The 26,308-nt window shown below is 45.0% G+C and overlaps 1 protein-coding gene across 1 annotated transcript; it reads left to right on the top strand.

Moving 5' to 3' along the window:
* The first annotated feature begins 264 nt into the window (after positions 1-264).
* On the top strand, positions 265-5,120 carry CCDC190 (coiled-coil domain containing 190). The gene is given in 3 exon segments (XM_027611943.1): positions 265-460; positions 4,137-4,263; positions 4,535-5,120. Coding segments are annotated over 3 exon segments (909 nt in total).
* The last annotated feature ends 21,188 nt before the right edge of the window (positions 5,121-26,308 follow it).

Genomic DNA, 26,308 nt, shown 5'->3' with positions numbered 1-26,308 from the left:
CTATGTTATTGGCAAGGGCCCTGAGCCTCAGAGGAACAATTTCCACCACCACCCCCACCCCCACCCCATCTTCTGTGTCACTCTAGGAATTCATTAGTATAGGGCAAAATTTCCCAGTGGTGTGACTGGGCAGCTGTCGTTTCAGAAACACACAGGATTCAAACATTGAAACCTGATTAAAAGCCAGGGGTCAGGGTCTCCCTGTCTTGCTCTATCAGGTTAGTCGTGGTGCCTGACAGCATCTTGTATTATTGTCTCTAGACCATGAAGAGGACGGAGAGGCACATGGTCATGGGTCCTGTGTATAAACACTTTGATTTGGAGAGGAAGAATGCCAGGTGCGCCGAAGCCAGACTCAGCCAAACACTGCAGGGACTGGAGCACATGTGCCTGTACCATATGAAGCTGCTGACCCGGGAGCAGAGACAGCTCCAGAAAGAACTGCAGAGGTTGCAACAAGGTGAGGCCTCCAGGATGGGGGAGAGGCAGGGCAGGGCGACAAGCCATCGCCTTAACAATGCTCTTCCATAAAGCCTCCTGTCTCCAAAGAATAACCCTTTCCAAATGTGTACATCATTTAGGAGACTGTCCAATTAACAGAGATAAGTAAGTACTTAAGTAGCGATAACAAGAATGGAACTAACCTCAAAAACTAGTTTCTAGTTAGTAGCTACTGATCATCACAGAGCCAAGGGACTACACAGTGGTGTCCAGAATCTCAGACCCTCCAGAGCTGTCTACACCATTCAATAACAATTGGGAAAGAAAATCCCCCTACTCAATGATCCCATTAAAACATGGCGGCTAAGAACACAGACTCTGGACCCAGACTGTCAGGGTTGAAGTCCTGACTCTCGTTTACCACCTGTTGAGGCCTTGGGGGGCCTACTGGACCTGCCTGTGCTTCACTTTCCTCCAGTGTAACATGGAAATGATGTTCCCCACCTTGTGAAGTTAGTCGAGGATTCAGCAAGCACTTGGGATAGTACCTAAACACGAAATAAGTATTATATAAGTGTTTACTCTTATCACTTAATCAATTGATGGATCCATCAAGAAAAGATGGTTACAGGACTAAAACTTTCCTACTGCTTTGTTGAAACTGCCGTAGCTGTACGGTTTGCAGAAACGACATTCATCATTAAAATAATTTGATTTTGATATTTCTTCAAAATTCAGCATAGAAAGGATTCATCCCAGCTCTGCAAAATTACAGCCCCTTCTCACTGAAGGCAGGTGCTGGAACTCAGAAGCTCTGAAAATGCCGGAGCATGTTCCAGAGGAAAGCCAGGTGTCACTATTTGATGTCAACTTGTTTAGGTCTACATGGCTCATATATGGACACAAGAACGAAAAGTAATGTCCAAACAGCTGGCCTGGGAATTATTTCTAACCTGCATCTTTGGGCCTAAAGAGGACTCTGAGCAAGTAGCTGAACTTCTCTGTTTTCCATTTCCCTGTAATAAATGGTTAAAACAAACTAGAATGAGAGCTCACAGACTGGAAAAGAACCTTACAAGCCATCTGGTTGAATCTCACTTCTATTCTCAAAAAAACACGTAAGACATTATACCCACTTTCATGGAGTGGGGCGGGGAAGGTATGCAAAAGGCCAGGCCAAGGTAGGTGACTGTCCTGGTTGAGTAGAGCATTTGCCTCAGGGACAGGTGGTGTGGGTAGAGTCTGGACCAAGAGGCAGAAAACTGATTCAGGGGCCTCTGTCTCTATGTCCCTTAGAAAGTCATATTCTTTCTGAGCCTTGGATTCTTAACAGTAAAATTAAGGGAAAGGGGGAAAATTTTAAGGAAAAGGAGAAGAAATGATATGTATTATGTCTCAGTATTTATCAGGCACTGTACCAGGCAATATTTTCCCATGATTCATTTACTGAAACTGTTACTGAGATTCGGCTACACGCCAGTTGGTGGATTGTCTAAAATGCGTATTCCCAATCCTCATCTGTAGAGATTTGGATCAGCAGGTTAGGAATTAGGCTCAAAAACCCACATTTTTAACTGAGGTAATACTAAGACAGATTATTATGGGACACTATAGCTACTCCAATAGATGCAGGAATGTAAATATGAAAAAACTTGGTCTGTGTCCTCTAGATGCTCACGTTTAAATTGGAAGGTAGCTGTGCTTGTGAGAAATTATAATAGAAAATGCTAATTGCTAAATTAGATTTGTTTCCAGAGGGCAGGAACGAAAGAAGATTCCTGTCTATCAAAGGGACTTAGGTAAGATCTCCCAAGAGAGGCAGTGTGTATGCAGAATCTTAGAGGAGAATGGGAGTGGGCTTGCGGGGTGGGGCGTGTGGTTTGTCATAGGGACACAGGGAATGAGGTCACTCCTGGCAGAAGGAACAGTATGTACAAAGATGCATGCATGAGCATGACTTGCTTCCAACAGTCCAGTACTGAGGAGGGTAAGGGGCGAGGAGAAGGTAAGGCACAGTGTGGAGGCAAAGTGGTGGGGGTGGTGTCTCCGATCATGAAGAGTTTCATAGGTCTTGCAAAAGAGTTTAGATTTCACCCTATAGGGTCTGGGAGTAGGGAGATTACATGTTCACTCTGGCTGCAATGTTGAAGAGAATTCCTAAAGTTCAGACCTAAACTAGGGAATTAGCCAAGTAAAGAAAAATGAGTATTCTGAGATATTTAGAAAGTAGAATTGTCAGAGCTTTGTAATTAATGATATGTTCAGGGGGAAATAAAACCAGAGTCAAGAGTATATTGCCTGGCACAAAGGAGGCATCCAAACATCCTTGATGAGTTAGAGAGTTGGATGTATACAGGTACCATGCCTCCACAAGTGCACACGGGAGAAAGATCAAGTTTCAGAGGAAAGTTATGTTCATTTCCAAGCCTGCTGACTCAACAGATCTAAACTGCAAAAGAATGGTCTAGCTGGGAGAAGTAGCTTAAAATCTCTTGGTTTATAGGAAATAGATGAAGTTCTTACATGGATAAGACACACACACACACACACACACACACACATACACACACACACACACACACATACAGGCACACACTCAAGGAAATAACAGAGGAAGAATGGCTCACCAAACACCTCTTGTCTTGACTACCTCGCAAAGAAGTGATGAGATGAAACAGTATTAGGAGTTGAATGTGATTTCTAGTCCCCTATCTGGTCATATTCCCTCTGCCTGGTGCCTGCTAACCCCAGTGCAGATCCGGGGAACTCACTCCCAAACCAGTGCAAGACTTTCAAACCCAAGTGACCAATTCGTGAGGTGTCTTGAAAACTAACTGGGTCCTCCCCAGTAGCCATGACTACAAGATGCTGAAACATTTATTCAAAGAGTGAAAAACCCACTTCATCATAGCCAGCAGTTACAACTCATGGTTGAGGCAAGTAGGAGGGCACATAATTGAGGCGAAGGAAACAATAGGGCACCACCTCTGGGTATTGCTCACACCCAGTTATTTTGTCTTGAAAACCCCATGCTTGTCAAATAAAACATTCAAACAAAACTTCCATGGGCCTCTAGCCAGTTTAAACCTCTGATCTCAGTGTTTCTAAATCCTTGTTAACATGTTCTAGGTCAACCCTGGGGAACTGCTCTAAGTTCTTCTGTCTTCATGCAGCATGCCAGATCAGCCTGCTGTGTATGTGGTCTGAAGGTGTTCATATGTTGGTTCTCTGGTCAGAGAACCCGTTGCCGGTCCAGCATCCCTTCCCTTCTTCTCTTACTAGATTAGTTTTTAGGGCTTCCGTAAGAGAGAACCACTAACTGGGTGGCTTATTTATTGCCTCACAGTTCTGGAGGCTACAAGTCCAAGATCAGGGTGTGTGGACGGTTGATTCCTCCAGAGGCTGTGAGGGAAGGACTTCCTTCAGGCCTTTCTCAGAGTGTCGATGGCTGTCTTGCCCCTACATCCCTTCACACTATCTCCCTTCTGTGTCTTTGTGTCCAAATTTCCCCTTTTTATAAGGACACCAGTCATGGATTAGGGCTCCCCCTAATGACCTCCTCCTAACTTGCCTATCTCTGTAAAGGTCCTATCCCAATAGGGTCACATTCTGAGGTGCTGTGGGGTTAAGACTTCAACATATGACATTCAGGGAAGACAAAATTCAACCCATAACACTTATTCATTAACTCAAAGCAGATATTATCAAGAAAAAGCTCTCCTCTTATTTGGGGAATGGAATTCAGAAGAGACCAGAAGATGTCCTTGTGCCCTCACCGCCAGGAGGACAGAAGCACCGAGTTCCGCAGGCAAATAAAGTTAGGTAAAAAAAATGTTTACTAAACTCATGGAGACACCATTGAATCCCTCTTCCCAACTGACTTCCCTAAATCATCCTCTCCCTGAGAAAATGCTGCCTTTCCTCCTTAAGCAATGAAACACTTCCCCATATTGGAACCGCCCCCTTCTCAGCCACTTCATTACCTCAGCAGCTACCACACAGAAGGGGAACAGGTCTAACAACTGGGAAATTCAAAATATGGGCCTTTTTGTTGGTTTTCAGAGATCTCCCTTCTTTTTACCTCCTTCCCCAGAGCACTGGCCACCAACTCGACCCAAGAAATATATAAAATCAAGTCCCAGATGCCTCCTTTCGATCACACTGGCCTAAAGGACTCCGTGAAAAGCAAAGAACAGTCACTCTCTCAAAATTACAAAGCTTCCCCCTTCACAGCAGAGAAGCCACAAGCCCGAGAGAAAGATTGTCTAAGACCCCCAAAGGGCAAAGACTCCAACAAGGGCATCTCTATTCTGTGTCAAGATCAAGTCGTCTCCATCAACACCCTAGGCCAAGGCCCTGGTTTCAGCCCAGCTGGTGGGAGGGGAAAAGCACACACTGATGAGGCCAGATCACAGGATGCCAACCTGAAGCCAGACCCCAATGCTGGCAGACAAAGTCCCCTGAATCCCAGGGAACATGCAGGAAATTAGAAACACGAGTCCATAACACCTACCTTCCTAGAGCTGTTTGTGAAGGTCAGAAATGCCCACTACCTCTGGCACAGGGTTCCCCCTGAGTCTGAGAGGTTGCTTAGTATTGGGGAGATATTCGGGCACAAGGAATCCTTCCAGCCCAGAGGACAGGAGTACGAGAACAGGGCGGGCTTCCTTCGTCTCTAACCACTAGCATAACCTCACAAGAACATCTTTCATACTCAGTAAAGAGATGTGTGCCTCAAGTAACTTCAGTAATTAAGATATATTTTATATATATACATATACACACACATATGTCATTATATATATATAATAGTAGTCAATTTTATTTTAAACCCTCAGGTTTTTCTTTTTTTCCTTTTACGGGGATAGAATCTTTCACTGAATGAGCGATACAAGTATATGAAAAATGAGGGGAGAGATGAATCTTCTGAAAACACTTTAAGGGGTGTGCACATGTTGCTGATGTCAGCAAAACTAGGAATCTACTCTGACGACTAGACTTTTCCTGAAAGGAAAAATATGAAGGGTCCCGCTTAACATTGGCCAACCCCTTTTCCTATAGGAGGTTCTTATGGTGCCACCTGCTGGCACAAGGACACAGCTGTTCTGTCTCTGTTCACTTATAACGGAATAGGAACACCGTTGGAAATAGGTATACTCATAGGTTCCATAAATAAAACCTGCTTGCCCACCAAAGTCCGTTCTTCCTCCCTCCCTCCCTCCCTCCCTCCCTTCCTTCCTTTCTTCCCAGGCAGCTCCACTTTAGTTTCCTCATTCCTGCTTTCCACCTGCTCATATCACACTTTTTGGATCCTAATAAAAGAATAATAAACAATTTACATTATTTCCTCCAACATTTCCCCCCAAGAAGCAAAGCAACCGATGAAGGTAGGCTGGGAGACCAAACTGATTCATGGACACTTAATTTATTCGCATTGGCCCGTGACCGCCGGGCTAGCAGAGGACAGGGTCCCCCAGGGTAGAGAAGCCCCTGCAAACTGCCCCAGCCCTTTATTACATGTCCTTCCTCCTTGTCTGCTGCTTAAACCCCGTCTGTCTCCATCACAATCACACTCCAAGGGTGAGTTTCCAAAATGATTTATCTCACTTCTCCGTGGGCCTTTCCTCTGGGCCAGCCACTGGAGGACGCGACCATCACCAAGGCAGCAGGGAGCGTGGCCTCAGCGTGGACCCCTGCTCCACACACACCATCAAACCCCCCACTCCACGTACACCCCAGTCTTGTGAACTCGAGAAATAAACATTCGGCACAGTGCTCATAGTAACTGTGCTTGTGTGTTCCTACATCAGACAGGCCCAGATCTGTCTGCGTTTCCTGCTCCAATATTGTACACACTATCTTAAATGACAGGTCCTGCGTTGCCACAAAATTGTGCATTTACAAATCTTCTAACCACACAGATTTTATATTCTCATCATTGAGTCCAATACATTTTCCTTCTTTGATACAACAGACATGATACTTTTATTGGCACAGCTCACCACAATCAAGTGGAAAGCCGCTGCGGGGGGGGGGGGGGGGGGGCTTGGCTGGCCTAACTCATCACATTCTAAAGGACAGTTCAAAGCCCTTGTCTCCACAAGGTATTCTGAGCTCCAGGACGGAACGGAACACAGGAATGAACGTCATTCATTCCTACCCTGGTCCCAACTGGGGATAAGTGTGCTCCCCAAAAGACACTGGGCAGTGTCCAGAAACGATTTTGGTTGTCACAAGCCAGGTGAGGGGGTGAAAAGACCCCGACCTATATACCACTGCATTAAATCTTGGCAAGAGCCTCTGAAGGGTAGGAAATCAGGGAGACAGTTTGTCTCCATTTTACAGAAAAGAAAACTGAGGCTCGTGATAAGCAAAATGACTCTCTTCATACCGGAATGTGAATGAGGAACAAAGATGTATTAAGGAGAATGTCTTCTCCATGTACCTCCCCGGGAAGGAAAAGGGGGCTTTCACCTTGTTACCTGAACCCATCCAGCGAGCAGGGAATCCAACGCTTCACCCGGAGGCAGAGGCGTCTGGAAACGCTGAGGTGGTCGGTCGCTCGGCCTCTCACCCAGGGTCCCAAGGTTGTGGAGGCTGCTGAGAAGGACCTCAAAGGTCCTGACAACCCTCAGTGATCGGGTATCGTGCTACCAGTAACTCCGGAACAACAGCCCCTCTGAGGGTGAAGGCAAGGCAGAGGGAGGGGAACTTGGAGGGCTTGGCCCCCACACCAAGAGCCCCGGGACCGGGGAGCCTCCATCCCAACCAAGCAGAAGTCAACAGCCCTACATGGCCAACGACCGCCAGTGTAGCAAGAACTGCCGTGAAACAAAGGGAAGCCAGAGACGTGAGACCCCAGCCCGAGCCCAGCCCTGCGCAGGCGTTTGGACGCCTAGGGCAGAAGGAGGGAGACAGGGAGGCTGGGCCTCACGCTTGCGCAGAGCCCGAGCTGCACTGGGTGAGGTAGAAGGACTTTAAATTGGACAAGGACCCTAAGTAATAATACCGAATGTGGTTGAAGAATATCTACCAAAAATAAAAGTGGTAAAACAGAAGGGACTGGCAGTTGTTGGCTCGGCCTGAGAGAGTATCAAGCAAAGTTGGTCGCAGTTCCCAGGAGAAAAGCCCCCGCCCCACGGTTACATCTCACCGAGCTGGGATCTCTCAGTCGGATCTATATGGAGCGGTGTCGTGCTGAGACACATGCAGTACAAGGAACACAGGTGCTGATTACAAGTCTTCATCTCAGATGCCGCTGAGGCCCACCTGAGATTTATAGGAGAAAAGATTTTTTCTAATTGGATGTTATGTGAACTCGATGCCAGTTCTCCCATCTTCCTGCCGGTGCTGTGAATGCGCCACTATTCTGGGTCCCAGTAACCTGGCACCACTTAGAAACTGCGGATGAAATTTAATGTCATTAGTTCAGTTACTTTGAATCACTCTGGTTTAATTCCATTCAAGGTGTACCATGAAGCTGGGCAAGGAAGAAACCTTCCCACTAAAAGGAAAACACATACAAATACACATATAAAGACTCCAGACGTACTTACACACTGCTTGGAATCAAACCCAATACTAGCATGGAGCTTCTCGACTCAAAATTATTTCTAATAAAATATTATTCCAAAAGTGTGTGATAGAAAACGTAGGCAAGCTACATATAAAGATACTAAATTTTGCAATTCACTACTGGGAAATTTGTGCACACTCTTGCTGAAGTCTGACCTGGAGAGAGCCACAGGACGTAGGAACCAGGTGCCTATTTCTCTCTCAGCTTAAGCTCTAGCAACTAGGCTAGTATGAGCAGAAAATAATGAGTGATTCCAACAGTTATTTCAATATTACTGCATCAAAGATTAGGTGGAGTTTTGTAGAATATGTATAAGAATTCATATTTGAATGATGTTTTTCCTAAAGGATTTCCCTTCCTTTTTTAGGGGGTTGCACTCACACAAACACACACATAACAACACCCTCCTAACCCGGGGGCCCCATGGTCTCCGGTGCTGGTTCACTACACGTGCTCCCACCAACAACATCGCAGAGCTCAGCACGCACGTGGGAGCTGATGATGTTTCAGGGAGCTTCACCCTCAGTGTCGGATAGATGTGAATCGTCACCCCAATATGTCTTTCACATCCTAGAAAATTTGGGAAAATTTTTCAGCAGTGCCATCATCCAGGTCCATCTGGAAATGAAAGCAAAAATAGATATAACTTGGGTCTTGAAGGAAAAGGAAATTCACAAAATTTGGATTAAAAAGGAAGGCATTTAACATGTATAGGAAGAGAGTGAAAAGCTATGGATGGAAAGAGACCAGCAAACTAGGGCTCCTCTAGGAATTACTGGCAAGTAAGACATACGATCTCATGGTCCCACCTCCGTCCCTTTCCAAGCCAGCTGGGACCCTCATAAGTGGAAAAGCTGACAGATCTGAGCTTTGCTGCCCCCGTTGCCCCTGTCCTTGGGCAGAGGCTAGCTACTGGTTTCAGGACCCAAGAAGAGGCAAGCCCCTGTATTAAAAACACAACAGGGACCTCAATTCTAAAATCAAGACTCTTTCATAATTATCTGAGCAACTCCAAGATAAGTAACTTTTTCTTCTATTATAACAACTGATTCCCAACAGACATTCCTTCAGTATAGAAAACAAGCAGTAATGGTCCATCCATATCTACTATACTTTTGCCTCAGAGCCAGCCCTGCAGAGGTCATAAATAATTTACACTCAGGAGAACATGCCTGCTGAAATCTGATTCAGAGTGACCAGAATCCCTAGGTTGAAGAGTTCTATGGCTCACCCTACTTTACTGTTTGATCCTAATTATCACGAAAAAGAAAATAAACAAGCCTGCGTTTAGTAACATACAAATAACCATCTTGTTTATACTGGTCATCTTGGAGTTTTTCCATAGGGTATTGGAGTTGGTAAAGGCTTTGGAGATGAACCAATTCAAGCTCAGTCCAGAAGTACGAAATGATTTTTTCAAAACAAACAGAAAATGAAAATACTTGCTTTCAGTGAATTTCCCACCAAGACTTTGATCTAGAGTTGAAAGTCTGTTCACTCTGTAAACCAATGACCTTCCCTAGTAGGAAAGATGGTAGGTTCGAGCATGTAAACTTGAGAGCCAGGGGTTATTAGATGACTATTATTTGCCAGAGGGTATTCCCACAGATGCTGCAAAGTGCTAGAGAAAAAAAGGACTCTGGGTTAAACTAAGCTTGGGGACATACAGATTGCCAACAGACACATGAAAAAAAATGCTCCACATCACTTGACATCAGGGAAATACGAATCAAAACCACAATGAGATACCACCTCACACCAGTCAGAATGGCTAAAATTAACAAGTCAGGAAATGACAGATGTTGGTGAGGATGTAGAGAAAGTGGAACCCTCCTACACTGCAAGCTGGTGCAGCCACTCTGGAAAACAGTATGGAGGCTCCTCAAAAAGTTGAAAATAGAATTACCCTATGACCCAGCAATTCCACTGCTAAAGATACAAATGTAGTGATCTAAAGGGGCACCTGCACCCCAATGTTTATAGCAGCAATGTCCACAATAGCCAAACTCTGGAAAGAGCCCAGATGTCCACCAACAGATGAATGGATAAAGAAGATGTGGTATATACATACATACATATACATATGTGTGTGTATACATATACATATATATATATATATATATATATATATATATAATGGAATATTACTCAGCCATCAAAAATAATGGAATCTTGCCATTTGCAATGATGTGGATGGAACTAGAGGGTATTATGCTAAGTGAAATAAGTCAGTCAGAGGATGACAAATACTATATGATTTCATTCATATGTGGAATTTAAGAAACAAAACAGGTGAATATAGGGGAAGGGAAGGAAAATAAAATAAGATGAAAACAGAGAGGGAGGCAAACCATAAGAGACTCTTAATCATAGAAAACAAACTGAGGGTTGCTGGAGGGGGGGTGGCAGATGGGGTAACTGGGTGATGGGCATTAAGGAGGGCACTTGATGTAATGAGCACTGGGTGTTATATGCAACTGATGAATCATAAATTCTACCCCTGAAACTAATAATACACTATATGTTAACTAAATTGAATTGAATAAAAAAATAAGTTTAGGGAAACGTGGGTTAAACAATGAAAACAAATCTCTCTCCTGGGGACCTCTCTAAACCTTTAATAGGCTAAGTTTATGATGACTGTCTGGGGAGAAATTATGTCATGCTGAATTCCCCCAAATGATATGACCATGACATTTTTGTGCATAAATCATCTTCAGAGACTATGATAATTCACTAATCACACCTTAGAAACACTGTCTTGGAATAAAAACTAGATTAGGAGAGGGGTTTTTTCTCATGTAGGTCAAATAATCAGCAAAGATCTTACAAATTCCAGATGGCAATAGCAGGAATGACACTTTTCATAGACAATATTTTCCTTTTAAGCGTTCCCCCACGCACGCGCGCACACAAACACACACACACACACACACACACACACACGTGACAACAGCCTCATTCAAAAATTCTCTCAAGGTAAAATGACAAAAATGGTAAGAAGGTGAGGTAATGTTTGTGGCTGTTTCAGCCACTTTACATAGGTTACCTGTGTTGGGAGGTAATCTTTGCTTCATTTCACAGATGAGAAATCTGAATTCAGAAGTCCAGTTGGATCCTACTTAGGCAATAAATACAGAGCTGGGATCAAGCCTATTTCTGCGTACCTCCAAAGCTCCTGCTCTCCCCACATCACACCACCTTGCTTACTTCCATCCGAAAGTTCAACAACAAAAATTGCTAACACCAAGCCCTGGGCCAGGGGCTCCAGCACAGGCCCTTGTCTCAAGGAGTTCGCTGTTGAGGGGAACAAACAGACCCAAAGATGAATTCAATTAAAATTGACATCGTAGGCGTGCCTGGCTGGCGGAGTCTGTTGAGCATCCAACTCTTGGTTTGGGCTCAGGTCGTGATCTCAGAGTCATGGGATCGAGTCCCACATTCAGCATGGAGTCTGCTTAAGTTTCTCTCTCCCTCTGCTCCTCCCCACCCCTCTCTAAAATAAATAAATCTTTAAAAAATAAAATAAAATAAATTGTTGTCCATTCTCTAACACCTATTCTACCCCCAAATGATCAAAAAAAAAAAAAAAAACCAGTCGTGGTAATTCTATTCTGCCTGCCAGGAACTCATTCAGGAAAGGGCATGTGCCTCTGTTGTTGACAATCAGACTTGAGGAGAAGTCAACCAAGGGCTCTGGGACAGGTCTTCCCATTCCCAAGAAATCAACAGAGAGAAAATGGTTGAGCTCATCTTTTAGACACTGTCATATCTGCCTATGATTCCCTGAACTGTAGTCATCCTGCTGCAGACTGAGGGGGAAGCCCAGGCAGTGAGGAGCCATAGGCAGAGCTGGAGAAGTATGTGGATGGCAGATCATTAAAGGCTTTAGGTTTTGGGTGACTACGTCATCTACCATCCAACCTGGAGCACTTCTGAGAATGAGAAGGCACGCTACTCATAAATAAGCTGAGCTAACCGGCACAAAATGGACATCCCATGCTAAGGAGCGTGGGCTTTGCCTGGGTCTGGCCACTTCACGACTTTGAGGGAAAGAAAGGTAGCCCGTGGGCAGCTTAGATACGCCTTTCTGGCCACAATGGTGAGAAGCAGTTCGCAGGACAGGACGAGCACAGGGATAAAACTGGAGGCTTGGTCCATACGAAAGAGGCTGAAGGACTGGTTAAGCACAGGCTGTAGAGAGGGGGAGGATGAAAAATGTTTGGGAGGAAAAGAGGAGAGGAGAACCCGGCGGCTGAGTAGGTATGAAGGGAGGATGCGATTCGGGACTGAGATGGACTCCAGTTCCTGGCTTGGACATCTACATGAAAGATGGTGCCACTTCCCGGGACTGGGGCCACATGAAGGGTACAGCCCTCGCCTCACCCTGGGCAAAGCCCAGGTGGCCAAACCCTGGAGCCCAGGGGAGGCTGTGCTCAGCTGGACCCGCTGAGTAGGCTTGCGTGTGAGATGCATCTTGATGGAAATCGTAGAAAAGAAATTAGTGGTGGGGGAAATTGTTTATTCTGGCAAAGATTAAGGAGAGAAAAATTTGAGGGAAGAGAACCCGTTAGGGGCTCATCTATCAAACTATCAACAAGAAAAGATTGAGGGCAACATACTGTAATGTGTCCGTGGCCCAGGACACATCAAGGAGACTAAACCTCGCCCCATGCCTGGATCTTAGATCACACCCCTGCTGTGGCTCTGGTCCCGTCGTTCTCTTTCTCCCAAGAATCAGTCTCGCTCCCTCATTCTCTCACCTTGTGATCTTATCAGTTTTAATACAACTAGGGGGCCCGACTTTTGTGAAGCATTCCAACACCCAGCCAAGATAAGAGATGCAATGTGGAAGTTGCTGGCCAGGGGACAAAACACCCACTGCCCTATTGTTTGAGAATTCACTAATTCATTCATCTAACAAATATCCCTCTTGAGCACCACGATGTGATAGGTCCGGCCTTTCATTACAAAAGAAGAGGAAATGAGGCATGATCAGTGTATGCTCGGCCAACTTCCAGGCTATTTGTTCGTGCCTGTGAATCTAATCCAATAAAGACATCTGATAGGCTGGTGTTTGTCTGGAAAACACACCACTCTCTGTCTCCTCCCAATTTCCCTTCCAAATCGATGACCTCGCCACACACTTTACAAGAGCCAAGAGAGCGAAAAATGAAGAAGTTAACTGATGTAAGCCTTGGGTGGAACCACAATAAAATAACATACAGTTTTTGCAGGCTAACAATGAGTTTTTCTTATTATAGAACCTTTTTGAGTTCTGAGTCTAAGAAGACCTTCCCTCTTTCTGTAGTCCATTTTCTGTGCCTTCAAAACAACAGCGTCTATTACAAACTACCAAAGCTGGTGGTGCTCAAAGTCAGAGCGGCTTTAGGATGACTTCAAAAGTAGTTCACCTCTTTAAAAAAAGTAGTTCACCTCTTAAGGGAAAAGTACTTTCAGCTAATCAGAGCTTTCCTTATTTGGCCGTTCATTCAATGTGTATTTATTGTCTACTCTATATAAAGTTCCTGTCCCAGGTGTTGGGAACGCAGAAAACATGCATATGTAACCCTCCCTCTTGGAGCATTTTTACTCTGGCAAGGGAGCCAAACAATAAGAAAATGATTATTCAATTAGTTTTTTCATCGCAGTTATAACGAGCGCTAACACATTACAGGTGCTAAGAAAGCCTAGAACAAGGGGCCTGACCTCGTCTGGAGAGACGGGGAAGGCTTAAGGTGAAAGGGGAGGGGGTGAGGTGAGTTTCTAGAAGGAAGATGAACCTGAGCAAAGGTCCTTAGATGTGAAGAAGCATGGGGTTCAGGGGTCCTGAAGGAGGAAGAGTGTGGCTTAAGCTTAGAGAGAAGAGGCAGAGAAAGGGCTTGTAAAAGAGGCAGGGGCCTCGCTACTAAAAGTTTTCAGTTAAACAATGTTCACATGACTTACAGCTGCCCCTTGAACAACACAGGTTTGAACTGTGTGGGTCCCCTTATAAGGGGATTTTCTTCAAAAAATATTACAAATGGAATTTCTCTTCCTTATGATTTTCTTAACATTTTCTTTTCTCTAGCTTACTTGATTGTAATACAGTATATAATACATACAGCATAGCAAATATGTGCTAATCGACTGTTTCGGTTATGGGTAGGGCTTCTGTTCAACAGTAGGCTATCGGTAGTGACGTTTTTGGGGAGTCCAAAGTTACACACGGATTTTCGACTGCTCGGGGGAACGTGAGGGTCGGTCGATGCCCCTAACCCACATGTTGTTTGTTCAAGGGTCAACTGTACTTTGGGGGGGATTGATTTCATTGTTTCAAAGTCCTGTGGTAGTGCTGTGATGTTGGTGAGTGGACCGGGAGACTCCCACTTTCGCTGGAACAGGCCCCACAAGAGAAGAAATAGGAATGTGTGTGACTCATGCCTACCGAAGCCGAGGGAGGCTGTGGCACTGTTCGCTGACACTGAACAACCTTCCAGGTCCCTTATTCTTATATTTGCTATTTCTCCAGGGATTGCATGTACCTGGAAAGTAAGCCAGAGGAAGGAAGTGGGACAGACTGATGAGCAATATCCTCGTGAATTATTTAAATGAAACAAAGTCCCATTATAGCTGTCTCCTTCCCTTAGGCTTATGGAGTTGAACTTAGCACGCCCTGTGTCAACACAAGATGCAAATCCCTAATCGCCTGGGACTTGGAAATGGGTTGGTAAGACATGGATCTAAACAGACCCCTCAACCATAACTAATTCAACATGTGTTCTAGACATCACTTGGCATAGAATTATTATTTGTCTAGTTTTCTTAATAAAACTGGAGTCCAGACACATCCAAACCTGGGTTAGACACATAATAAAGGGCTAAGCCTTGTGCCTTCTAGAGCAGCTCATCCTTCCCAAATTACCAAAGAGGACAGCGAACTGCATCTCTCACACAAGCTCCAACACTGATGTGAGTACAGAGATACATATGCGCAAGCATGTCCGTTTATACATGGAAATAGGCACATGAATATTCAGTACCATATTTCATCTGACCCAGGATACCATATTTTATGACACGCACCATTATTTTCTAGTATGAAAGAAAAACATGCTGCCAATTAAACTGACATGCTGTTGACTGGAAGATATATCGCAATTTCAAAGAAGTTGAAATATGAAAATGTAAATTTTAGAACTGAAGAAACACGGTCTATCTGAGTGTGTATATTGAGTGCGTGACACACACTTACTTTTTCTCATGTCTGTCACCTGCAAACAACTAAACATCATGTTAGAATCCGATAAGGTCTTGGGTGATAGTCTCCTGTTGCCCAAATCATAAGAAATCAGGAAAAGGTCACATTAGCTAAACACTTAGATTATGCTGAAATCCCTTTATTCCCACTGAAGTCCCACCTGATGCATGAAGCCTTTCTGGACTGATCTCCCTTCCCATCACCACTAGAACACCTGCCCTTCGGACTCCTCCACCCCCAGTGCTCTAAAATGCAAAATGTGAGAGCTCCCAATAGGATGCTTACTAGTATTCCTGGCGATTTTCAAAAGGAGAGAAAGGCTCATGAGAAAATCAGTGTAAGATTTCTCCCTCAGACTATACATTTCCCTTTCACTAAATCCTTTACTTTGATTTCGTCCAGCCAACAATTATAAGGTACTAACTCGGAGCAGGGACGACTGAGCTAGTGTGGGAAATGCACAGAGAGGAATGATAGCTCACTCAGCACTCGCCCTGCGCCAAGGGCCTGGGGCTGCTCCCAGAGAGCCTGTGGCAGGGGACAGACACACCAACGTGCAAGCAAGAAAGCCTTGGCAAATAGGTTCTTTTCTCATGGGCCGTAATAACAGCTGCTTTTGGATGACAGTGTTAAGAAGGATCCTGAGGTTCTAGCGGTTACCAACTCATCTGTGCCACCGGAAGGCGTCACCGCAAAGGAATTCACGGAAAGCACAGCTGAGCAAAGAGTGATAAGTCACTCACTAACAACTTGCAATATCTGGGTAGTTTAGCCAGGGTCATAAAGGCCTAATTTTTATTTAATCATTTTGTGGTTGAATCATGTATGTTAATTTAGATTTTTACAAAGTACAAAAAGTGTTACGGGAGGGGGGGGGCGGGGGCGGGGGTGGTGCTAAAATATATATACACAGTCCCAACAGGAAGAGGCAACACTGTTAATATGTTAGCATGTTTCTTTCCAAATTTTTTTTTCTAAGCATTGTCAGAAAGGAGAAACATTACAAAAACAATAAATATACAGAGAAGCCTTCTGCCTTTTGGTTTCTGTTGAAGGGCGGGGCACAGCCCCCAAAGTGTATCCACAGGTCATTCTGGCCACAAGATGCTCTCAAAAAAGGAATCTGGGTTTAAATGCATTTGGGATACACCTGTGTCCTGGGGTCGGGGAGGGACCTTGGTAACACGGTATTAGCATAACAAGGATCTTGGGACGTTCCACAGTAAACAACAAATTCCTATGGAAATTTTCCCTTTTTCTTACTTTCTGTCTTCCTCCCTCCCTCCCTCCCTCTCCTATCCCCTTCCTCTCTTTCCTGCTTACTTGCTTTTATTACCAACTAGCATCTTGCAGCAGAATCACATTCCTACAGAACACACTTGGGAAATAGTGTCTCCGATGATATGCCCATATTCCCACATTTATAGGCTTCTCAGAGCCAAGCAGCCAACATGAGGGAACATTCCTATCTCTTAAGACAGGAAGTGCTAAGATGCTTGCAGGCACCTGGAACACTGCCTCAGAAAATCCCCGTGGGGGCCCGAACACGCCTGTCAGATGAAAACCCTGCCAGGCAGCACCCACTAGAATTGGTAGGATAAAGTCAAAGTGAAGAACCAATAAACTTGGAAAACTCTTGAAACTTTCAATTTACATAAAGATCTGCTTGCTCCCTTTCCCAAAGCTGAAATGCATCTTCTATGATCCAAAGCGAATACCTTTTTCTGATTATGACAATTCTGAGTCGCCCACGGTACTACAGGCGCCAGCAGCCTCCACACGAAGGGAGGCAGAATTCCACATGCCAGGTTGGCCGTCACTGCCCCTGGGCAAACTGCAGGGGAAGACAGGCCCTAAGGACGCGGGGAGAGGTGCTGGGGGCCTCTGGAGCCCTCAGTACGTAGTAAGTTGTTAGCATCTGCAAGGTACCATCCAAAGTAAGCGTTCCCTTAATTTCCTGTGAAAATGGAAATCTGGTTAACAACCCTGTACTCTGTGTCCACTATACGAAAAGAGATGGATTATAAAAGAAAGGCTCTACTCCCCCAGAAACTTCTGGTATAAAAACATTGGCAGCTATCCTGTGCCTTTACCTAAGAAATGGCTGGGGGATGGGCAGTGTTCCCCGGAGGTACACTATCCATCCTCTCTAGCTTGAGGTAGGAACTTCCAGCACCAGAGAAGCCTCACACCGAGAGGCCTTGCCTGGGTCCCCTCACTCCAGAAAAGTCTGCCCCTGTAATGAACATCTCTGTCTGCACAGAATTTATGTTGGCTTTTATTTATTTTATTTCATATAAAGGCACAGCTTGATCCTCGGTGATTGCTACCCACAGCGGAACTGCTTTGCTGTTTTATCCAGTTTAATTTTTGGTGATTTATTTTAACTACGGATAATTTCTCTTAAAAACTTATTACATGTAATCTTCATTTTAATTTATGTTAAATCTTAATTTTAAATAATTAAGATAACACTCATGTTATAGACATATAGGAGTCTACATAATTACATTATATAATAACTATCATATGTAACCTTATAATAATTATTTTCAGTAACAAATTATTTTCATCTTAATTTTATCCATTTAAGCGAGGACCAGAAAATGCCAATGTATGAGAGGGAGCCCATGTTTGACCTATGCCCCAAATAAAAAAGGCCTACTGCCTTTCTTCCCCTAGTCAGCAGGACAGAAAGAAGTCTGTTATCCCTTATAGCACAACTCCTATGGAGCTCCTTATGTGGTTAAGTCAGAAGCTCATAATATGCTCTGGGGAAGATCAGGTAAATAGCCTTAGACTCAACATCCCGGCCCTTGGCAACTCATTATTTATTTATTTTAATAAACACTAATATAACAGTAGCTACTGGATGCCAGATACTGTCCTAAGCATTTCATAAATATTGACCCAGAACTTCCCCCAAAAAAGAGTAATGAGTCCTATCTCAAGGAGAGCTCAGAAGAGCTAGGAGAGCTGGGTTTCTATCTTATTTTTAGAACTAACACACGAAGTCCCTAGGTGGGGAAATCTCAGAACTAGAACTCGGGGTCTCCAACAGATTAATCAATATTAGATAAAAAAGAACGAAGCAGGAAGTCACAGCCTAGTTGGGCCCCTCGTTATAATTTAGTTACACCCACTTCTGACCGCTTCCAGAACTTTCTGGGAGCACAAGTTTCCCTGGTGAACCTAGAGAAAACACCAAGAAGCAGTCGTTCATGCTAGAACAATGGTTCTTGAAGGAATGGAACAATGGTTCCATTGATCCAGGAAACTCACTCAGAGAGTCTCTGAGGTCGAGACTATTTCCATAGGAATACATATGGCCTTTTCCGCTCTTTTCTCTCACATACGTACACCCAAAGTTTCCAAAGGCTCCGTGACATGGGGCCCCATGACATTGCTCGGAAGTTTCCAGACCTCCCCGTGGAAGGAGAGATGACTCCTAGGTGAGATTAAGCAAAGGGAACGACAGGTGTGCTCGGCTCTTTCAGAGCTGGCTTGCCACAAGCAGCATAAGCTCTTCTCTCTCCGGCCCGCATACGGAAGGCAGGCTCTGCCACCGGGGGAAGGCTGAAGACCTGCATCCACGCAGGGTCATCTCAGTTCGCAGAGAAAGGACTTGGAAAATCTACTTTTAGCCTCAGGTCCAGTTTTGCCAGAAATAAAGTTAATCTGGGAATCCCTGTGTGCCTGTTACTCAAACAGTGTGTGAACTGGAAGGAAGAGTCAGCAGGGGCTTATTAATGCCTCAGACCCCAACGTGTGACCTTAGGAAGTAGTGTCCTCTCTGTGCCTCAGTCTGGAATAGGGAGATATCCATAAGCTGCCTCTCAGGCTTATGAGCTAATTACAGATAAAGAGTCCAGAACGGTGCCATCACAGATAGCTATTGCTTTATTATCATTCATTAGATAAATGAGATGCCCCGGGGAACTTCAGAATGCCAAGAGAGAGCTACATGTAAGTAGAGAGCCATGAACTCTTATTCACTGCTCCAGAAAGTTCCTTCGTGCCAACTAGCCACACTTGGATTCTACCTTGTCCTCACAGCAATTCTGCTCAAGTGTCTGTAATGTTCTTTCTGAAATGAGAGCGATTATCGGGTGGTCAGTCTCATGATCAGGAATTCAACAGTAATAAAGAGTCTTTCCCTGCCATTTCCATATCACCAAAACAGGACGCACCTGTTGGTCCAAGGCCTTGTTGAAAGCCACAGTCAGTCAGTGGTGCATGTGGAAGAGCCGTAGGCTCCTTCGTGGCCTTTGCGGCGCAGGGGGTCCTCAAGACTGAGGTGAGATTTCACGGCGCCTCAGGATGACGTCCCGATGAGCTGAGGTGGACGGTCAGGGTGACATAGGCCATGTTCCAGCTCTAGAAACCGAGGACACACAACAGACAAAACTGGATCTTGAAAACCAGCTCACTTGTAGACACGGTAAGGTGATACTGTGATTAATAATAAGACATACACGTTTGGCCTTTGTCCCCCGTTCTTGGCACAGAGCTCCTAAAATCCTCGGAATTTCCTAAGTGAAAGGCAAGAAGAAAGAACAGAATCCAGACAGAGAGAGAGAGAGAGGGAGAGAGAGAGAACCATGGCTGCAGCTATAGCTCTAAGGGGGTCCCTGGCTGGCACTGTGGCCTTCGGTAATCCGAACATTGGCCTAGCAGGGAGGGGCCCAGGAGGGAAATACTCCAGCCTTCCTTTCCTCCCATCTTGCCATCTCTACCTCCTCCTTCTGATGGCTAAAACCAACTGGAAGCCGAGACGGCGGGGGAGTGTGGTTGATCATCGATAATGGCAGCGTCTCCGGCCACACAGCAGTGTAGACAGGGGCAGTGTGCATCCAGAGGTGTATGCAAACCACAAGGACTAAGAACTGCCCTCCAGGGAACCCGAACATTTAGATGGCACCCACTGTAATCTGGATGCCAAGGGGGAAAGGAACAATTGGCAGGTAGGAAGATAATCAGGAAGCTCTGTGAGAACGTGTTTGAATAAGGTAGAAGTGACCCACAGTGTCAGCGCCTACTGACTGCAAGACCCTTGAGGACTTCCAATCAATCTTGATGTTACCACCTTGCCAGTCGGCGCCCTTGCTCCTCCCTCAGCCACATGAGACACCATGTCTCCTCATAACAACCTTTCCCTGGGACTTACCCCCTCCACCCTCGCTTGACCTTTTACACCCTCACTTTGGGATGGTGTCAGGTAGGGGCATTTTTTCTCAGGTTCAAAAACCTGACTTTGACCATCTAGACTCCAGTCAGGAGCCCAAGGAGAGATTTTTGTTAAAACCTCAAAAATCCCTTAGTGAAAGGGAGGGAGGAGCCCAAGCTCTAGTAAGCACTTCCTCAGGATACGGGCGACGAAGGGGAGTCTTCCGGTTCCGTTTCTCCACGGAGTTTATCCTGAGGCTAGTTTTCTTGCGCTGATTGTGCCACTGAGACCCGAGACCCGAGAACCGAGGGGGATTAAAGCCGTCAATAGCAGGTGTAAAGACAGCAGCCTCACGACCCACTTTATCTACTTTGTATTTTCTCAGTTTTTGAGTCCTTTAGGAGCAACTATGGTATCATAACTAAGTGTAATCACAGTTAGGAGCGAACAACCTATATTTTCTGCATGGATGTCTGAATGAATTCATTTTTCAGTCAGTATGAGCAAATAGCTAATGTTAAGAAGAGGAGCTCAGTGTAATTAAGTCTGTGTTTGGCTTTGTGACACTCTCTTTTCCTTGAACCCATTGGAATTTCTGAAGGAAGAATGAAGGAAATACAAAATAGGGACCAGGAAGGAGACGCTAGGAAGAGTGGGTGCCCAAGGATACAGGTGTCCCGAAGGCGCAAATGAGACTGTGTGTTTAAATGACAATAGCCATGACTTATTAAATATATCTTCCCCCCTCCATCCCACATGGCGACAAATGTTTAAACATGCTCTAACACATGCTGTGAAACATTCCCTTCGGCAGCTTTGTGAGCCCCGAATCTAACGCCTTGTTTTCACAGTCATTCACAGACACACACACAAGGATAAGCTGCACGTATCATGCTGTCATGAGAAAGGACTTACTTTTTAGTGCAGTAGTTAGGAGTACAGCATCTGGAACTAGACTGGTTTTGAACTGGGTTTGAACCCTGACTCTATTGCTTTCTCGCTCTGGAGTTGTTGCGGGGAGGGGAGGGAAGGGCGAGGATTTGCTGGGCGCCGCCAAGGTGCTCTCATGCCGTTCCAGGGGCGCCTGGGGGGCTCAGTCGTTAAGCGTCTGCCTTCGGCTCATGTCATGGTCCCCGCATCGGGCTCCCTGCTCAGCGGGGAGCCTGCTTCTCCGTCTCCCACTCCCCCTGCTTGTGTTCCCTCTCTCGCTGTGTCTCTCTCTGTCAAATAAATAAATAAAATCTAAAAAAAAAAAAAAAAAAAAAAAAGCCGTTCCAGTTAATACAGAGTATAGGTAAGTATGATCAGTGTTGTGTAATTTCTATTGAACCCTTTAAATCTAGCACCCGCAGAGACTCTAACGCCGACTCCAAAAGTAACAAAATGTATTGCTTGATGTCTAAAGCCTTTTCTCTCCACGGCCCTGCACTGGAAAGGCAAGTAAGTGAAACATCCAGGAACAGAGGCAGCATGACGAGGCACTGGCGTTCTGGTTGTCTTTGATCCTGTCCGTGTTCAAAAGGTAGAGTTCTTCCCTGCAATCGGTTAGTCATCGAACAAGAATTGACAGATACCACCGAGCGCTCAGCACAAGCTTCCCCAGTTCCTATCCCACTAGATTATTAGATCTAGTTGGGAGAGAAGCCACACACGTCACCCAACGCGAAACCATCGCCTGACCGCGGGGGTCAGGCCTACCCGCTGGGGCTCTGAGCGGAGTCGGAGTCAGAAAGGGTGGCTGCTCTTGTCCATCACACGTGGATCACAGCTCGGTGGCGGCTGAATCGGGCTTCATTCAACTGCGCGCTCCCTAAGCCCCCGCACGGGGAGCCGTTGGGGGCCGAGCTGGGGGGCCGGGTGGCAGCCGCCCGGGGGGCAGCCCGCAGATACCTCCGGTGGGCCCGCCGGGGAGGGGCTCGCCTGCTCGCCCCATGACCCAGACCACCCTCCTCATCGGCGTGGCGGCCACGAAGAGTGAGCCCCCAGCGGCGGGACCACACCCTGCGGTTTCCCAGAATTGATTTCCACCCGCGACGGACCCTGCGGCCCCGCCCACGGCACAGCCCGGGGTCCCCGCCCCCTGCACCTGTGCCCCACGTGCCCCGCGCTGCACCCGGCGGGAGAGCTCCGGCCACCTGGCACCTGGGTCTGCACCTGGGTGCGCGCAGCCTCCCGTGGCCTCTGCACGCGTCCTCTGCCACAGGCTCGAGCTGTTCCCAGAGCTTTGTTCCCACAAGCTAACATTTCGAATCGTTAGTCCACTTGTTCTTTCGCTTCGTTTTGCATGGAGACGTCGAGCCAGTGCGTCATTTTTGAGTCCACGTTCCAATCCGGCATCTCCTCCACTTTCCCTCCATTGCCACAACCCTCTTAATTGCAGTCACCCTCCAGAAAACTCTCCATTTGTCTTGATTCGGCTGAAGCGGGAAGTAATCTGGGTTTTGGTAAGGAACTGTATGTACTATAACAGGATATATACTTTCACGGTGTAGAAGAGGTAAACCACTTCAACAGCGTGCAGTTAACACGGAACCTCTAGAAAATATTTCAATCCATTTCCCCCCATCACTTTTTCTCTGCTTCCCAGGGCCGTCTTCCCAAATACCCCCATCAGAGGAGGTGGCCACCCAATATAGGATGCCTGGAGGCAGCGAAATCTGATCGAACCGTTTAATATCCTAGAGATTTTTTTCTTTCTGAGTAATACATGCTGGCAATTAAAAATAAAATAAAACATATAAACTTCAAATTCAATGCAAGAGAAATGCAGAGGAAAGCGCTTGTCTAGTTCGGCTTCCCAGAACAACCAGTCACTGTCATAAAACCTTGGTTTCTTTCGGTGCTTTAAGATTCTGTGTGTGTGTGTGTGTGTGTGTGTGTGTGTGTGTGTGTGTGTGTGTGACATAAATGGAAGCAAAATAGACACACTTCACAGCATCTTGTTTTTATTCACTTAATAACATCAACCCATATATTCCTACTTATATTCTTTTTACTTCTTTTTAATAAATTTTTATGACTTTAAATATTTTTCTAACATTTTTATGGCTATGACATCATTCTTTATCCAGTACCCTTGTGGCTGGATAAAGACATTTAAGTTCTTTCTACTCTTTTGCTGTTGCAGGACAAAAAAAAAAAAAAGCTGCAATAAATGTTCTTGTCTAAAATCCCTTGTCTGCAATTCCAAAGCTCAAACAGCTTAAAAAACTGAAAGTCTTTTCAAATTTTTGGCACAGTCATTTGGCAGCTAAACTACAGCTGAACGAATGTGAATCTATTTATAGTCTTTATACTACTTAATGTGAATTCATATATCTTTATATCTTTTTGCTGACATATTACTGGGTTTGATTACAGGTTGTTATCCCAACTCCCACTAGAGTTGTTAACAAAAAATACTGTTTTGTATGCATGGACTTATTTTTCTAAAATCCCAGCAATTTTAAGTTCTGAAGCGCACTCAGCACTAACGGTTTTAGCACAGTGATGGGAGCCCTGTATAGATATCTTTGTACATATTTATGAGTTGTTGTATCTTTAGATAAATTTGAAAAACTAGAGTTGCTAATGAAATGTGCATGTTAAACTTTGACAGATAGTCTCAAATTGCTCTTCAAAGGAGTAAACGATTTACATCACAAGCAATATTAAATAAAAATGCCTGTTCTGGGATCCCTGGGTGGCTCAGTTGGTTAAATGTCTACCTTCAACTCAGGTCATGATCCTGGGGTCCTGGGATCCAGCCCCACATCAGCTCTCTGCTTGTCCCTTTCCCTCTGCCCACTCCCCCCCCCACACACCACATGCGCTCTCTCTCTTAAATAAGTAAATACAATCTTTATTTTAAAAATGCCTGTCCACCTGTTCTTTTCACATGCAAACAAAACTTTTTGATGTTTGCTAATATGATTGGTGAAAAGGTGATAACTCACGTAGTTTTGAGTTCATTTTATTATGGGTGAGATTAAGCATCTTTAGAATCTACCATTGATTTATGGACATTCTTTAAGTATTAGGTTAATTACCCCACTGACTCTCAAAATGTGTTCCAGATTTTTCCCAACGTGTTGTTTGTATTTTGTTTTGGTTTTATTTATGATAATTTATTGTACAGAAGTTTTAATTCTTTTGTAATTATATTCATTCCTCCTTGATCCATCTGGAATTTATTTTGATGTAACGAATTGTTTGCATGCCATAACAAACTGTCACAAACAGTGGTTTAAGACAACACAAATGTATTCTCTCTCGGTTGTGTAGGTCAGAAGTCCAGCACAGCCTGATTAGATTCCCTGCTCAGGGTCTCACTGGGCTAAAATCAAGGTATTGGCCAGGCAGGATTCCAGCTCCTTGCACAGTAGGTGAGAGGTCCCTGTTTCCTTGCTGTTTGTCAGCTTCTAGAGGACACCTATCCTCTCTGGTCACATGGCCTTTCCACAGTATGGTGATTTGTCTCTCGAAAGGCCACAGGACAGCATCTACTGTAGCTTCAAATTTCTCTGACTTAAGCTCTGCTGCCTTCTGCTTTGAAAGGCTCATGTGATTACACTGGGCCTGTTTCAAAAATCTGGGATAATCTCCCTATCATAAGGTCAACTGTGCCACAAAGATAACACAAACAAGAGAGTCACTCTGGGCAAAGATCAGGGGGGCATATTTTGAATTCTGCCTACACATCAATGAAGTAAGAAAGACTCCAACTTCTTTTGATTACTAGCCTGTTGTCCCAAAATTATTTTGAATAAACCACTGATACCAATTTGTTTGGCTGTTTGAAATTTGAATTGCTGGACGATTCAGAGTTGTCATTGATCCAAGTGGAACTCAGCCCCTACCTTTCTGCCACTTCAACTCCTCTGGGGGCAAGAGATTAGTATTTGACAGCTCCCAAACTTGTGGAAATCAGATAGTCCCATTCCAGGGCCAGTCCCATAGACTCGATATGAAAGGTCCAGGGCTCAGGGGTGCCACGTGAAGGAAAAAAGAGTTGAAGCTCAGGGGTGTGGTTGTTCCACAAAGAGCTCACCCCTGTAGAGAGGACGGAAGGGTCTGGATCTTGTAGGTTCGGTGCTCATTATACTCTGGGAATGACAGAGAAAACTGAGCTCCAGGAAGTGTCAGGGCATTGGAGCCCACCCACACCAGGTAAGAAAGACCGAGCTGCTTGTATTCCCAGACTTGGCTTCAACTTCAACTTGAAAGTGGCAGAGGAGTCAGGACAGAACTTGGGATGATTGCAATGTCATTTATTTATGCCATTAAATTGCTGTATGATGTGAAGGGCAGTTGTCATAATATTATCCTTTTGCCCATGTCTCTATTGTGCTTTCAACAACTCCAATGTTTTCATCTTGATTTTTGTTCCGTTATTGTAGATATTTCCATTTCTGGACACTTGGAAGAACAGATTGGTCATGATAACCCTATTCCTGTACAATGTTTGACCCAGTCCCTTACGAATAACCTGCCACCTCTGTCTCTTGCTGGTGATGTGCTATTTTTCTCAACCTTTTCTACTCTGAACTTGAAAATCTAGCTCTGATTCCCTCCATGTGCCTGAATTGTCATAGATGGCCACAAATAAAAGGACTTATCCTCAGCTCTTTATAACAGAGAACATCTACTTCTCTGTAAATCTCTCTGGAATGAGCTTAACCTCCAGCTGTAAGCAGGGCAAAGAAGTACTGCCTTGAAATCAACTGCTCCCTTTCTTTTCCTTTCCTCCTACCCCTCATATCTGTTCAAATCTCCATCCATCCAGCCTGGCTCAGAACTAATGCACATAAGATTGTTGGTGTATTTTTTTATTTTTTTAATATTTTATATTCTTACTCATAGCCCACCAAATAATCATTTTTCCTTTCTGAAAGTCTCAGAAATG

The sequence above is a fragment of the Zalophus californianus genome, chromosome 10, assembly GCF_009762305.2.
Source record: "Zalophus californianus isolate mZalCal1 chromosome 10, mZalCal1.pri.v2, whole genome shotgun sequence".
In the NCBI taxonomy this organism is placed as follows: domain Eukaryota; kingdom Metazoa; phylum Chordata; class Mammalia; order Carnivora; family Otariidae; genus Zalophus; species Zalophus californianus.
The sequence above is the reverse complement of the archived record's forward strand: the minus strand, read 5'-3'. Positions and strand labels throughout refer to the sequence as shown.